We start from the raw sequence: 15960 nt of genomic DNA on the forward strand, positions 1-15960 counted from the left end.
GGAGGGGCAGCTGTGAGCCGTTAGCAGCCAATACTCAACAGCATCTGGGTGAGGGTGCACACCGGTCCAGTAAGGGGATCCAGATGGGGCATCAACAATATCTCTGGTTAACTAAGACCCCCAAGTCTTTTCCATGTGAGCTCCCCTTAGTACACATCCTCTATTCTAAATTTATGCAATTTATTTTGGGGACCTACGTGGAAAACTTTATCTTTATTCCTATAAGACATGCATTTGTTAATGTGGCTTTGTTTGGCCTTGTTAATATTAGTCTGAGACCTAGCCATCTCCACCTTGATTGTTTGTTGCTAAGCATACTTTCTCAATCTTCTCCTCGTCTTTGATAAAACGGTTAAACAATGCAGGGACAACCCAGAGAGCTGTGGCCCTTCACTAGAGACTTCTCCCAGGTCACCCTGACCCTATTATCACCAGGGCGGCATAGCCAAGTGTACTTCCTTTAAGGCAGTAGAGGTGGAATGGAAGGTATCAGAAGACGTATTAGAAAAGAGAGCCCAGAAAACGCATGTCTGTGTGCATGCTCCCTCTGAGGAGTGACTCACCACAGTAAGCACTTCTGTCCTTTCCAGGTGCTGGCAGATGTGTTTGGCACCCCAGTGTATGTCACAGACACAGCCAACTCAGCCTGTGTGGGCTCTGCTTACCGAGCTTTCCATGGTAGGTCAGGGGATGGCGCCAGATGCCTCTGGAAGCGGTTGGGGCAGTGGCTGGGCTGAGGACAGTGGAAAGGGGAGACTGGGATGTTCCCGGTCTTTAGGGACATGGGAGGCTTGGGGTCTTTAGCTTCACTTTTCTCCCCTCCCAGCAGGGGGGGAACCAACCCAAACCCTCTGTTCCTCTGTGCTTTACTTAAACTGGGAAAGAGAGGCAGGGTCCTAACTAAATGAGGCCTGGTCAGAGTCAGACTCAGCCCAGGGACATTGGTTGAGGGCCCTTGGGCATGGGTCTGGACAGCTGGTGGGCAGGAAGGGGTAGATAAAGTCCAGAGCCGTCTTTTCAACAAGAGCAGAAGTTGAGACAAAGGTGGAGGCTTCCGAGCCAAGCAGTCCAGGACCCTGGACAGCTCCTTGGGGGCAGTGGGGAACCAAGGCTCTGATGGAGGCCTCCCTGAAACTGCGGGAGCAGCACAGGCCCACGAGGGCGTTCTTCCACCCATGTGGTCGACTTGCCCTGTCCTCTGCCTGCTCAGGCCACTCCTCCGGCCACCCATGTAACTCAAGGGCGTTGTCCTTTCCCTCTAGCGGTTGCATTCTTCACCCATTTATCCTTAACTTTTTAACACACCTATTTAAACTTGTATGTTTTCTTTCAACATTGAGAATTAATCAGGGACCATAGACTTCTCTTAATAATTAAACTCTTACTCTTTCATTCCCCTCCCTCTCCACCCTATCCACCTTGCCCCACCTTGTGCCACCGCCTGTATCAAGATCATTGGGCAATTTCTTTCTCTTTCTTTCTTTCTTTCTTTCTCTTTCTCTCTTTCTTTCTCTCTTTCTCTCTTTCTCTCTTTCTCTCTTTCTCTCTTTCTTTCTTTCTTTCTTTCTTACTTTCTTTCTTTCTTTCTTTCTGTCTTTCCTTCCTTCCTTCCTTCCTTTTCTTTTCTTTTCTTTCCTTTCTTTCTTTTTTTTTCTTACGGCTTGTGGGATCTCAGTTCTCCGACCAGGGATTGAACCCAGGCCACAGCAGTGAAAGGATAGAGTCCTAACCACTAGGCCACCAGGGAACGGGCAGTTTATTTCTAGGCTGTTACGTTTTTAATCAAACTTTACAACATGTTGGCTTTTATTTGCACTGACGTATGAGTTTGTCTTTTTTTTTTCTGACTCTGCAGTTTCTTTTTCCTTCATTTCTATGTTGGTGTTGTTGGAATATACAGCCAGAATACATAATTAAGAGGAAATTCAGTAGGTGATCATTTTCTGAGGGCTTGCATGTCCAGCAAGGGCTTGGTTTCACCCTCCCAGAGAACGCTACCTTGGCTGGACAAAGGACTCTAAAATATTTTCCTCAGAACTTTGAAAACACCATTCCATAAGCTTCCAGCCTTCAGTGTTGCCCATGAGGAGTCTGGGGTTTACTTTATACTCCTTTTGCCGAAGCAGAAAAGGAACTACCCTTTGGGGCCTCTGCTGCTGTGCTGCACTGTGTTTCTTTCTTATTTTTCCTTTTCCATGCCTATTTAGTTGTCAGACATTACCTGGGGGTACTGCCCTGCTCTGCCCTCCAAAACTAAAACCTGAGCTAGGTCCCAGCACACCAGTTCCCACTTTATGCGGACATCCATTCTCTCCAGCTGGGTCCAGGGATGAAAGCCAGTCTGTGAGTGAGTAGAGGGGGACAAGAGTCTTTCAAGTAGTCTCTGTGGTGGCTACCCCACCCCACTGTGTCCCCTCATCCACACAGCTCTGGGCTGGGATATTCCAGCATCCTTCAGAGAGAAAACTGGGCCTCACATCTTCAGTGGGCCCTCCTCCCCTCTCGGTGGTCTTGAGTTTCCCTTCAGTCTGATACTGCTCCTTAAATTGCCCGGAAATCCCTTACTGTTTCCTGCCCACCTATGGCAACCTTCTCTCTTTTCCAGCCCTGCCACTCTTTTGCTTGGTGGGCATTTATGGAGTGCCTCCTGTATGCGGGCAGTGTGCCAGGCACCAGGGCTCCAGTGGAGACCCAGTCCTGGCCTCTGAGAGCTTCCGGCTCGAGAAGGGAGGGACCTTAAACAAATCTGTGGCAGAAGTAGTGAGATATGCCCTGAGGAAAGCAGATGGTGCTGAGAGCTGGAAGGGATGTTCCTAGCGGCAGCTTTTCTGAGAAGAGAGAAGAACATTCCACACAGTGAAAAGGCTCTGAGCAGAAGGAATTGAGAGCAGTTGGGGTGGCTGGAATGCAGTGATCGACTCGGAGAGTGGAGCCACGTGAGGGAGGAGAGGCGAGCGGACCCTCCCCTCTGTCAGAGGTCAGAGGTTAGCTGCCTCCCCACATGCGCTTCAGACAAAGAAAGCCCTGCTGAGAAGAGGCCTGCACTTGAAACTTTTCTTCTCTTTCTCTCTTTTTTTAAAGATGGTTTTATGGAGGCCCAATTTCTATAACATAAAAATCACCCATACTTAAGCATACAATTCAGTGATTTTTAGTTAACTTTACTGAGTTGCACACCATCACCATAATCCAGTTTTAGAACATTTTATCACTCCAGAGATAAAATGCTATTTCCGGGTAACGCCTTCATTTGCAACAGGCACTGACGTGAAATGAGCTTTCCCTTCTAGGCCTTGCAGCTGGAACAGATGTGCCCTTTTCAGAGGTTGTGAAGTTAGCCCCAAATCCCAGATTAGCTGCTGCCCCAACCCCAGGAGCGTCTCAGGTAAGAGACCATCAGAGTTCATTCGTGGCATTTGCATCGTGAAAATCAACTACGTTCTTTTTTCCAAAAGGTAAGTTTTTCTTTATCACCTACATTATAGCTGATGTGCTCAACTAAAGGGGAAATCTACTTTTTTTTTTGATTGTCAAGGAAACAGCGCAAAAGAAGACAGGTTGTCTCTGAGATTCAGAGATACGGCTGATCTTAGAGCCCCAGGGATCAGATGGCTCACTGGGCATATCTTCCTTGCTCAGATGCCTTGGGGTGCACCCTTCTAACTCACAGGGTTACAGAGGCCACTGAAAGACTCTGTCACTTAAGCATAAGACGTGCTGGGTTTCTACCATTCAGATCTGAAATCTGGATCCAAGAAAGCTGTGTGGTCACTCAGTCAGAGGGAAGGCAGACCCCACTTGTTACAGGTTGGGTTCCCTGCAAAGCAGACCCCGAGCTGTTGATTAGGGTACAGGAGATTTATTAGGGGGCACTCTTGGGATCTGCATCTGTTGAAGGAAAAAGGAAGAGGCAGGGCTGCGCAGAGGCAGGAAGTGAGCTGCAGCGCGATCTCAGGGGAGCCCTCAGTCAATCCTACCGGAAGTTCTGAAGCTGGGATGACTCTGGAGTTTTACCCAGTTGTGGTGAGGGGGATGGGCCCTTATACCCCATGTCCATCAGTTATTGCCTGCAGGCCACCCCAGGATGGGGTAAGGCAGCTCTCTATAGCCAAAGCAATCCACAAAGGAGGCTGCCAGCTGAGGGCTGAGAGAATAAGTTCTCTGTTCCTGCGGGGCAATCCAGGTGGTGTGCCATAGCTTCCATTTCACCACCCTTCCTGTTTGCACAAGGTTCTTGCAGTCCAGGCACAGGGGGTGACACAGACAGAGGACTTTATTACTCACAGTACAGCAGGCAGCATAAGCTTCACGTCTGCATCAGTTTTCCTTGGCCCCGAAGTGTGGAGTGGACCCAGGTGGATACTGTGCACACACTGTGTCTGTGTCACAAATGAGGGACCCTGCGCGTTATAAAGGAGCTGCGAGCAAACCTGTCCAAAGGAGACATCTTTATCATCCTGGTCAGCAAACAAATTTTCCCTCTCCCTATCTTCCAAGGCTGTTTGCTATACAAACACCCTTGAAAAGATAGTCTGGAACAAAAGCTGTCACAAGACATATAGAAACACCCTGGAGAATTGTCTCACAGCTTATCTTGGAAGCAGAAGCTCATGCTATCCAGGTGACTAGATAACCCACACACATGGGTCTGCCCAGGCTTCTATTACTTTCTGTTGTGTGCCCTTCTGTTTAAGAGGGAGTTCAATGAAGTAGAAAGATTCTACCTTGAGATAAAGGGCCTTTGGGTTCTGATTCTTATCGTGCCTCTCCCTCTCCATGTGACCTTCACATGACCTTGAGCTGCACTCCTCATCTCTGAACCTCTGTTTCTTCAACTGGGAAGTGGGGACATCTGTCTGGCCTACTTTTAACCTGCTAATTGTGAGGGTTAAAGAGAATCCTTGCCTATCATGGCTTTATTTATTTTTTTATTTTTTTGGCCACGCCTCGCAGCATGCGGGATCTTAATTAGCTCCCCAACCAGGGATTGAACCTGCGACCCCTGCAGTGGAAGCTCGAAGTCTTAACCATTGGACCACCAGGGAAGTCCCTATCATGGCTTTACTGTACAACAGGAAGTCTGACGGTGTTGCCGTGTTGGTTCAGTGGTTCAACAGTGTCAGGACTACGGGTGAGGTTTTCTGAAGTTCTCCAGATCAGCAGTGGACAGTGAGAACATCATGAGAGCCACATACATCATTTACATTTTCTAATAGTCTCATTTTTGAAAAAAGAAGTAAAAATAAATAAGTGGCTGCTTTTAATGTATTTAATTTAACCCAGTATGTCCAAAATATTGTCATTTCAACATGTGATCAATAAGAAAAGTTGTTAATGTGATAGTTTACCTTTTTGTTTTGGCTGAGATCTGAAATCTGGTGTGCATTTCCTGCTAATAGTGCCTGTCACATTTCAAGTGCTCAGGACCACGTGTGGCTTGTGGCTACCATATTGGATAGTGCTGTGCTAGGTATGCTCCACATGACCACAGGAGGTATGCAGCTTCTCCTAACATCATGTTCCCCCTCAGCTGTATTCATAGGCAGAAATCAGAGCGTGGCATTAGGCAAGGAGTCTCTCCTCACACACTCTTGCTTTTCAGGGAGAAACATACTGGTCTGTTTCCCTCAACTCCCCCAAGAGACTACCACTTGGTTATACTGTCAACCTTGGTTGTAAGAAAGGCTGAAGTGGAGTCTGGCTCTTTCATCCTCTCTAGAAGGAGGCCAGCAAGGAAGAAGGTAGTGAGGGTAAGCTTTAGGGCAACAAACAGCTGCAGCGGCCTCATTACAGGCGGCAGATACTCAGTGTGTGTACCGCCACTCTCCCTGGCTTGCCCATGACCAGAGTCACTAATACCTCATGGAACTCTTTACCATTAAACCCAAGTGTAACCTCGGAATCCTTCTCAACACCAGTTGGCAAGAAGTGACAGTCTGTGATTGTTGGCATAAGTGACCTATTTGAGGACTGGATTGTAAATACCTTGAGAGCAGGACAACATCCTCTGTTTGCTTTCTGTGGCACCTCTGTGTGCTCAAGTGGAAACTCAAAACAGTAACAGTGTTTTCCCTGTAGGCTCTACTGAATGTTACAATTTCCTCCTTGGAGAGGACATCACAGCCCTCTTACGTCTGAGTTCACAGGCAGAGCTGCTCCAACTGCACCAAGAGTAGGCCCTAGTTGCGTAATCAGTTACTAAAGGCCTTGACTTTGGAGCCAATTAAACCAAATTAAGAAGGAATGGGGGCTTCCCTGGTGGCGCAGTGGTTGAGAGTCCGCCTGCCGATGCAGGGGACACGGGTTCGTGCCCCGGTCTGGGAAGATCCCACATGCCGCGGAGCGGCTAGGCCCGTGAGCCATGGCCGCTGAGCCTGCGCATCTGGAGCCTGTGCTCCGCAACGGGAGAGGCCACAGCACTGAGAGGCCCGCGTACTGCAAAAAAAAAAAAAAAAAAAGGAGTGGGATTGGCATGACCTCCTGGTGGTATATGTGAGTCCCAAGGAAATCTGGGTCCCTTGGCCAGCCTTGTGTTGCTTGTGTGTAAGACCACATGCGCTGACCTAAAGTGCAAGGCTTACAGAGCTACAGATGAAAACAGCTTTAAACAAAAAGAATGAAGAGGAAGAATGTGGGATTGTGTTTCTTTCTGGTCCTTTTTCCCTTGTTGGTTTTTTGGTTTTGGTTTTGGTTTTATTTTACTACACAGCACACTGTATATATAATTTTATAGCCTGCTTTAAATATTCTACATTACAGTGTAAGTATTTATATTCTTTTCTTTTTCACAGTATACAATTTATTATATTATTTGTGTTTACATTGTCATAAATATTCTTCATGTTTGACATATTTTACATGTTATATTATTACTTTTTTTTTAAACATTTCTTTACTACAGACATTTACTATGCTAAGAATTTATATTCTTAAAGGTATACATACTTTTTTTTTTTTTGGTTTGCACATAGTCATTTATTTAACAGCTATTTATTAAGTTCTTACTGTGTGCCTAGCACTATGCTAAGCTCTAGGAATACAAACACACCATCTCTTGTATGTTTGGGATATAATGGGAGATAATGGCACATAAAAAAGATAAATTCCTAATTGCTACAGACTGTTTGGGCTTCTCCAAAATTCATTTATTTTAATTAATTTTTATTGGAGTATGGTTGCTTTACAATGTTGTGTTAGCCTCCACTGGGTTTTTTTTTTTTAACTAATTTTAAAAATTCATGAGTTGAAATCTTTACCCCCGAAGCGATGGTATGAGGAGGTGGGAATTTATGAATGTGATTAGGTCATGAGGCTGGAGCACTCAGGATGGGATTAGTGTCATTACAAAAGAGACCCCAGAGAGATCTCTGGCCCTTTCCCCCATGTGAGGACACAAGAAGAAGATGACTGTCTAGGAATCAGGCTCTCACCAGACAGAATCTACTGGCATCTTGATCTTGGACTTCCCAGCCTTCAAAACTGTGATAAACAAGTTTCTGTTGTTTATAAGCTACTCAATGTATGGTATTTTTTTGTTATAGCACCCAGAATGGACTAAGACACTAATCATGCAATTTGCAGAGGTGCACAGGAACATACATGTTATTTTTAATGACTGCATAATATTCTATCTGGCTAATGAACCATATTTTCTCGAGCATTTTCCATGTCTTAGAGCAGTTGCTTCTAGTTTGTCAATTATTATAATTAACGCTATGTGGGTAAAGGGTTAACAAAACCTTTCCCTATTCTGCATGAGAATTTGACTTTTGGTTAATGTTCTAGCTCTGCAATAAAAGTGGAATGTCAACAGTGTTACTAGGCAACATTGCTATGTCAAAATGGCCCTGAATTAGGAAACTGCATCTGGAATGGGAAAACATAAATACCTAAGGGGAAGTCATACTTAGGGCTCCCTGAGTGCAGTGACTTCTCACGGGCATGGCTCTTGTCTATGGAGTTGTTAACAAGGGATACTCCTGTGGGGAGTGAGGTTTCAAAGCCAGGGTGGTTCTTGCACCTGTAAGATGTGGATTTCATCTCCTTGCACCTGAGCTGTAACTTGGGGGGCAAGGAGGGAAGAAGGAAGGGAGGCAGAGATACCCTTTCCTGGACACCTGTGCAAACTGTTCATGGTCTCCTGCAGCCACTGTGCCAACATGCATGATTCTCCAGTGTATCCTTTTTAAGGCCAGGGTGTGGCCCATGGTAGTCTTATGAGTCTGAACATTTAGTGGTGTCTAAGAGGACCTTTGGTGGGCCTAGTACCCTACACTTAGGATTACTTCCTTAGGAGAGCTTTGCAGAAGTAGAATAACTAGGTCAAAAGCCATGGGCATTTTTCAAGCCCCTTAATACAAATATAAAGTTGAATTGATTTACAAAAGGATTGCACCACCAACTTCTACCAGCTGTGCAATGAAACAGCCATTTCCAGGTACCTTCATCAGAATTTTTTAAAATTTTGTAGATTTGATAACAAAAACTGGTTTCTTGTCATAATTTGCCTTTTTTAAAGATCTTAAACTATAGGTTTGAGAACTACTAGCATTTCCTCTTTTGTGAATTGACACTTCCTTTTTTCTGCCCAGCAAAAAATTTAAATTGCAAATACATGGGATGTAGAATTTTTTAAATTGCAAGTTGCAAAGAGATGTAAGAGCACCTTCCCTTCGCCATCCTAAACTGCTCTTTCCACCCCTCCAGGTCTACGAGGCCCTCCTCCAGCGGTATGCCATGCTTGAGCAGAGAATCCTGACCCAGACCCGGGGGCCTCCGGAGTGAATTCCACAGGCCCAGTCTCACTGATTCCACTTGGAGACGTGGCCTTGGACAGCAGGGAACCTCTTCCCTGTTGCAAGCAGCTCTGCCTGCCCACCTGACGCCTTACGGTGCTCCAACCTGCCCAGGACCACCTTAAAGCCCACCTTAGCACATCCTCCTGAACACAGCTTGTGTCCCTGTGCCCTTGTGCCCAGGGCAGGAAAGCATCTCTCTTCCTGTCTTTTATCCCAGGAGGCAAGATAACACTGAGCCTGGGATATGTCCAATAAAAATTGTGACTTTTCCCCTTTTGGGACCTAAATCAGCAGAATGGGAGAGACAAAGCGAAATAAATAGATTCTTTCCTCTTTATTCACTAGTTTTCAAGATGATGAGTTGATTGCCAAGCATCCTCTAACAGCAACTAGATTTTTAGTATCAATATGATACATTTGACATACTTTATATGTCTTAATCCATTGAGTAATTATTTTTCTCCCTGTCTTCTTTCTGATAGCCATACTCTCCAACTTTTCTCCTACTTTCCTGATCTTCCATTCATTCTTTCTTCTTTACTGTTACTTCTGCTCTGTCTACTCCTTAATGATTGCTGGGCCCCAAATCTCTGTTCTCATTCCTCTCTCCCTCCAATTCTCTCTTGTTGGATGGTTTCATCTAGCCTTGGGCTTCAACTGCTACTTATATACTAGTAACACCCAGCTCTATGTTTCCAGCCACAACTCTCCTTGGAGTCAGCCAACATTCTCACAGGGGTACTTCAGACTCCGCTTACCATTTTTTTTTTTTAATTTTGAGTCATTTTCATCTTTTTTTTTAATTTATTTATTTTTGGCTGCTTCGGGTCTTTGTTGCCGCGCTCGAGCTGTCTCTAGTTGTGGAGAGTGGGGGCTACTCTTTGTTGTGGTGAGTGGGCTTCTCATTGCGGTGGCTTCTCTTGTTGTGGAGCACGGGCTCTAGGCACGCAGGCTCCAGTAGTTGTGGCACATGGGCTCAGTAGTTGTGATTCACGGGCTCTAGAGCGCAAGCTCAGTAGTTGTGGCGCACGGGCTTAGTTGCTCTGTGGCATGTGGGATCTTCCCGGACCAGGGCTCAAACCCGTGTCCCCTGCATTGGCAGGCGGATTTTTAACCACTGTGCCACGAGGGAAGCCCCAGACTCTGCTTATCTTCCCTTGCCCTTCCCCAAACCTCCTCCTCCAGAGTTCCTGTTTCAGTGAATTGGTACCACCAACCATCCTTTCATTCATTCATTCAGGAACCCAAACCCAAAACTCAGATATCTGCTTTCCCACATCAAATCAGTCACCAAGTGATTTTTGTTATTCCTTTGGTAACTCTTAAAACAGTTCCTTTCTCCCCTTCCCTCCCTGTTTTACTTTATTCCTTGCTCAAATTATTGCAGAAGCCTCCATAGAAAGTCTGCCTCCTGCAAAATCCTCCAGATTTTTCTTCTGCCGCAGGCCCACACCTATGTTGGGACTTCAGTTAAACCAAACTACTTGTGATTTCACCCAGAGTAGGAAAATGCTGCAACAGCTTTGAGACCTAGTGGATCAGAGCAGAGACAGAGACTACCCTAGTGGGAAGTCAAGGGAAGAGGTTTAGAAAATGAGTAGGACCAGAGACACCACTTGTGAGAAAGCTGAAGTCATCTTGAAAGGGAGTGGTGTCCCTTGCGGGCTTGGTGGATAAAGGCAAAAAGGGAAACAAGAAGCTGAAGATAACAGCCTATCAACAACAGGTCAAAGATTCAGAAGAGGAACTTCCCTGGTGGTCCAGTGGTTAAAAATCCGCCTTCCAATGCAGGGAATGCCGGTTTGATCCCTGGTCAGGTAACTAAGATCCCACATGCCACGGGGCAACTAACCCGTGTGCCACAACTACTGAGCCTGTGCACTCTAGAGCCCTTGCACCACAACTACTGAGGCTGCATGCTCTAGAGCCCGCATGCCACAACTAGAGAGAAGCCCACGTGCCACAACGAAGGATCCCACGGGCTGCGACTAAGACCCGACGCCACCAAAAAAAAAAAAAAAAGATTCAGAAGAAAACAGACAACTCTCCCCACCACCACCACCTAGACATTACTTATTAAAGAAATTACATTATTAGCCAGCAATAAAAGGTCTCTTTTCTACCAAGAAACAGAAAGCCACTCAATCCATTCCCCATTTTACCCCTGCCCCCATAGAGTTGCCCATTATTACAAGGACGTCAACATAAATAGAAAAAGGAACTCACTTTGTACAAATTTGGGAAGAAAACAAAGTGAGAATCATAACTTTTCAAGCTAATGAAATACACCCAATACAAAGGAACAAAGAGGGTAAACTGTTAACAACCCTCCAACGTGAACTTTAAAACAAAAAACAACGGCGGATATGAAAGAATACCACAGATCAGAAATTCAGAAACTCAGAGTAAAGATGAAAAAGCAACAAGCGTATATGGAAAGAGAACTGACCAAACTTGGGAAAGAATTTGAACAGAAAGGTAAAGTCACCCTAGGTAATGAAGACTACATGACAACATACCCAAATGAAAATAGGAACGACAGCAAGTGCCATAAAGCATATAGAAGATAGGAATGCAAAAAGCTAAGACAGCAAAAACAATATAAAGGAAGACCTGGAAAGGCCCAGAAAGAAAATGATAGACAAAAAAGACAGGCAAAGAAGAAAAACAAACACAGTTAAAGTTGGAGCTCTTGAAGCTAAAATATAAGACAATGGAGAAGAGTTAATATTTAAAACTAACCTCAGAGAAATTCCTGAAAACAAAAGACCTGACTCCATATCTTTTAAAAATATATATATATTTATTTATATATTTGGCTGCGTTGGGTGTTAGTTGTGGCATGTTCTGACTAGGGATAGAACTTGGGCCCCCTGCATTGGGAGCATGGAGTCTTAGCCACTGGACCACCAGGGAAGTTCCTGAATCTGTATCTTGAAAGGGCCTATCTTGTTACTTGGAAAATTGGCCCAGAATGATCAACTGAGACACATTCTAGCAAACTATTACACTTTGAAGGTGAGGGGGAATATTCTCTAGGCCAAAAGGCCTAGTCTCTTACACAGGAAAGATCAGGTTGGCATCAAACTTTTCAAAAAGCAAGTAGCAATGGAGCAACATTTTCAAGAAACTCAAAGAAAACATATGAACCAATTGTTTTGTGTCCAGCTAAGCTGCCCTTTAAGTAACAAGGATGTTTAAAAAGAGCTCAGGAAATATTGTACTCATAACCCCCTTAGGATTCTACTAAAACAAGCTTCGTCCAGCTAGGAGATGATTGGGGAAATTTCAGCAAAAGGACTCATAGTGAGCATTGAATAGTTTTAGATCTAAGACCAAAGTGAAAGTGGGGATAAGGGTGGAAGAAGAGTATCAAATGGCATGTGCTTTGACACAGTAGAAGTAACATAACTAAATAAATCAAAAAGAAGGAAAAAGACAGTACAAAGAGCTCTGTTGCAAAGGCAATATGTGCAAGTCAAAGAATATCATTTCAAGTTGACAAACCAAATATCAACGCTTAAATAAGGAAAAAGTAAGTGTAGCATCATATACAGAGTGAATGTAATAAGGACGAGCATATGAGTCGTATCAGTAAATGAAAACTCAACTCATCATTTAAAAAAAAAGTTCAGCTTGGCTTACAAACTAACATCTTACCGTCTATTATTTACAAGAGACACACCTAAAATAAGTGATCCAGAAAGGCTAAAAAGTAAAGGGGTGGACAAAAATATACCAGGCACATACAAATTATAAAAAGCAAAGCTTACGGGCTTCCCTGGTGGCACAGTGGTTGAGAGTCCGCCTGCTGATGCAGGGGACGCAGGTTCGTGCCCCGGTCCGGGAAGATCCCACATGCCGCGGAGCGGCTGGGCCCGTGAGCCATGGACGCTGAGCCTGCACGTCCAGAGCCTGTGCTCCACAACGGGAGAAGCCACAACAGTGAGAGGCCCGTGTACCGCAAAAAAAAAAAAAAAAAAAAAAAAAAATAAGATTGAGCAAATTCCCTGGTGGTCCAGTGGTTAGGACTCGGTGCTTTCACTGCCAGGACCTGGGTTCGATCCCTAGTCAGGGAAGTAAGATTCTGCAAGCCATGTGGTGCAGCCAAAAAAAAAAAGACATAAGGAAATCTATGGGTATAATTAAAGCAGTGATAGGTGAAGTATAGCTTTAAAATGCAGTAACATTGATACAAATAAAAGTGTAAGAGTTAAATGAATTAAAAATACAACTGAAAAAGCAGTAATAATAATAAACTAGTGAACAAAAAAGACAGAAGAAGTAATGAAGATCAGATCACACATTAGGAAAAAATGGCAATTCCACCTAATTAATCTTTTTTTAGAAAGACACTAGTTATTTTCTCTCTAGAAAGTCCATTTCTGAGATATTTTATTCTCCCTTCATTACATTCACTTTTACCAGAAATCTTTCAGCATATTTATAATAGCTTTTAAAAATGCCTTGACTGATAATGATATCATCTATGTCATTTCTGTTTCTGTTGACTGATTCTTCTCCTGATGGGTCATATTTTCCTGCCTCCTCTCATATCTAGTAATTTAAAAACTTTTTTAATTAAATTTTTTTTATTATACAGTGCCAGATTTGTTAAATTCCTTTAAAAACGTTGACCTGTTGTCTGGTAGGTATTTAAGCTACTTATAGATCAGCTTGATCATTTCAAGGCTTGGTAGCGTGGGCTTACAGTAGCCTTGATTCTAGGGCCAGCTTAGCTCCACTGCCATGGAGTAACCCTCTGAGTCTTTACTCTCAGTGTCCTGGGTGTTCAGTGAGGAGTTTCCACTTTGGCTGGTTAGAACTAAAAACTATCCTGTGCCAGTCTTGGAGCTATTCAGCTTGCTTGCTTTCTTCCCTCACCTCATGGAGTTTCATTCTATATATGTGAAACCTAGAATTCAGCAAAAGCCCCAAGGAGACTCTTCTGCAAGACCTCCAGCTTTCTCTCTGCAGCTCCCTCCACCCTGTACTCTGCCCCGTCAGTTTGCTGCAGCCTTCCCCATCTCCCGAGCTCCAACCTCTCTCTCTGTCCCCAACTCGACAAGGTTGCCAGGCTCTGCCTGGGGTGCACTTCCTGCATTGTGGACTGGAATTTGTCTCCAGGCAGAAAGCAGGGGCAGTCATAAGCCTCACTTTGACTGCCTTTTTCCCCCCAGGGATTAGAGGATTGTACAAGGTCCAGAAATAAATAGTTGCCTCCTATATTTTGTCCAGTTTTCTTGTTATGGCTCCAAAGGGCAAATACCGTTCCAGCTACTGCATGATGGCTGGAAGTAAAACATCTTATCCAGCTTGATTTTGGTTCCACTTCCAGAAGTTTCTCCTCTTTGGAGGAGCCTGACCTAAAAGGGAGGCTTGGCTGCTCAGTTTTAAGAGTTCACAGGGACAGACTGTTCTAGCTCTTTCTATTCTTACCAGAGTCTCTTTGCATTCACTTGCTGTTGGATTGGAGAAAACCCCTCCTAGTTTCACCTACTGTTCTAAAGTTATTGAGCCATGCTTTCCAATGAATATCTCTTAGCTATTTTGGGATTCTGTTTTTCCCAGGTACCTCTTCCACCGTGTTCCTCAGCTTCCCCTTGTACAGATACTAGTCCATGAATTTTTTATTGCTGTTGATAGTTTGTAGTTATCTCCATTTGCTTGTATTTTGGTATTTTGGGGGAAACCTTGTTACCTAGTTTTATTGTAAATGTGCATGGATTTTCTGGGTTTTTTTTTCTTCTATGTAGTTGCTCTGTGAGAATTTCGGAAGATTCAAAAGCTATGCAGCCACCACCCTAGCCCCCCATCTTCTCGGAATCTGGTAGAAGTTTTAAGAGCTTGGATGTAATTTACCAGGCTCTCTTTCCCCTATCTCTGCAGTAAAGAAGCACATATCAAAATGTTGCCTCCATTAGCCTGTGTCCCTAAGTTATTATAATGAGTACAGCTTGCTTGGTGACCCCCAATGGACACGCAGTATGAGTGAGAAATAAATTTTGTTGTTTTGAGCCACTGGGATGTGGGGATTTTCCATTAGCACAGCATAACCTAATCTGTTTTGAGAGTTATAGACAGTTACCTTTCCATCCAAGACAATTAATTTAGTTGACCTCAAGGTAACCACCATTTTAAGTTAAGAGAGAGGGTGGGAAGAAGAACTATGGGGGCAAGGAAGAAAAGAAAACAGTTTGAAATGTTTGGGAAATAACTTTTGATGTTGACGGCACATGGGACAGATTGGAAATAAATGGGTAAGTTTTGGGGGAATTGTATTGCCAAAAAAGCCATGCACCCATCCTATTAATGGTACCCCCTGAAATTGTTTAATGCATTGCTGTACCTAAATTACCCACTAATATATACTAATGTATATCGCCCTGTATTTCTCATAATTACCCACTGTGGCATATCTCTAACCAAGGGCCTTTCAGGAGCTGAGAGAGTTTGGGGCCACTTCTGTGTATTTAAGTGAAGAGGTCTCCAAATAAAATTACAAAAATTGTGGTTACTTTAAGAGTTTATCGGACTTCCGTGGTGGCACAATGGTTAAGAATCCACCTGCCAATGCAGGGGACACGGGTTCAATCCCTGGTCCGGGAAAATCCCACATGCTGCGGAGCAACTAAGCCCGTGTGCCACAATTACTGAGCCTGCGCTCCAGAGCCCGCGAGCCACAACTACTGAGCCTGCATGCCGCAACTGCTGAAGCCCGTGCGCCCACAGCACGTGCTCTGCAACAAGAGAAGCCACCGCAATGAGAAGCCCGTGCACCGCATTGCAGAGTAGCCCCCGCTCGCAGCAACTAGAGAAAGCCCGTGCACAGCAACAAAGACCCAATGTAACCAAAAATAAATTTAAAAAAACGAACAAAAAACCCCCCAACACATCCAGCATCAAGCCAGTTCTCTTCCATATATATTATCACCACCTAGCATCTCACATGTGGACCACTGCAACAGCAGTGAACTGAAAGAGATCGTGACTTGTCACCTGCTTTCACTCTCGCCCGGCTAAAATACATCTTCTACATAGCAACTGAAATTATCTTTTAAAATGGAACTCACGGGCTTCCCTGGTAGCGCAGTGGTTGAGAGTCCGCCTGCCGATGCAGGGGACACGGGTTCGTGCCCCGGTCCGGGAAGATCCCACATGC

At 44.5% G+C, this 15960-nt stretch overlaps 1 protein-coding gene across 13 annotated transcripts in view; it reads left to right on the forward strand.

The window, feature by feature from the left end:
• Positions 1 to 14024, forward strand: part of XYLB (xylulokinase) — a 61756-nt gene extending 47732 nt beyond the window's left edge. For 9 of the 13 annotated variants that reach the window (XR_004528487.2, XM_033864604.2, XM_073811024.1 and 6 more), the window contains 3 exons: positions 591 to 678; positions 3291 to 3385; positions 8707 to 14024. Coding sequence is in view for 11 of the 13 variants with exons in the window: in XM_033864604.2 (XP_033720495.1) it covers positions 591 to 678; positions 3291 to 3385; positions 8707 to 8784 (261 nt within the window). In the remaining 2 variants the exon portion in view is untranslated. Of the gene's footprint in view, positions 1 to 590; positions 679 to 3290; positions 3456 to 8706 lie in introns of all 13 variants that reach the window. The other 4 variants (XR_004528486.2, XM_033864605.2, XM_073811020.1 and 1 more) reach the window with 3 other exon arrangements.
• Positions 14025 to 15960: the final 1936 nt, after the last annotated feature.

Source organism: Tursiops truncatus, chromosome 10, assembly GCF_011762595.2.
Source record: "Tursiops truncatus isolate mTurTru1 chromosome 10, mTurTru1.mat.Y, whole genome shotgun sequence".
Lineage (NCBI taxonomy): Eukaryota > Metazoa > Chordata > Mammalia > Artiodactyla > Delphinidae > Tursiops > Tursiops truncatus.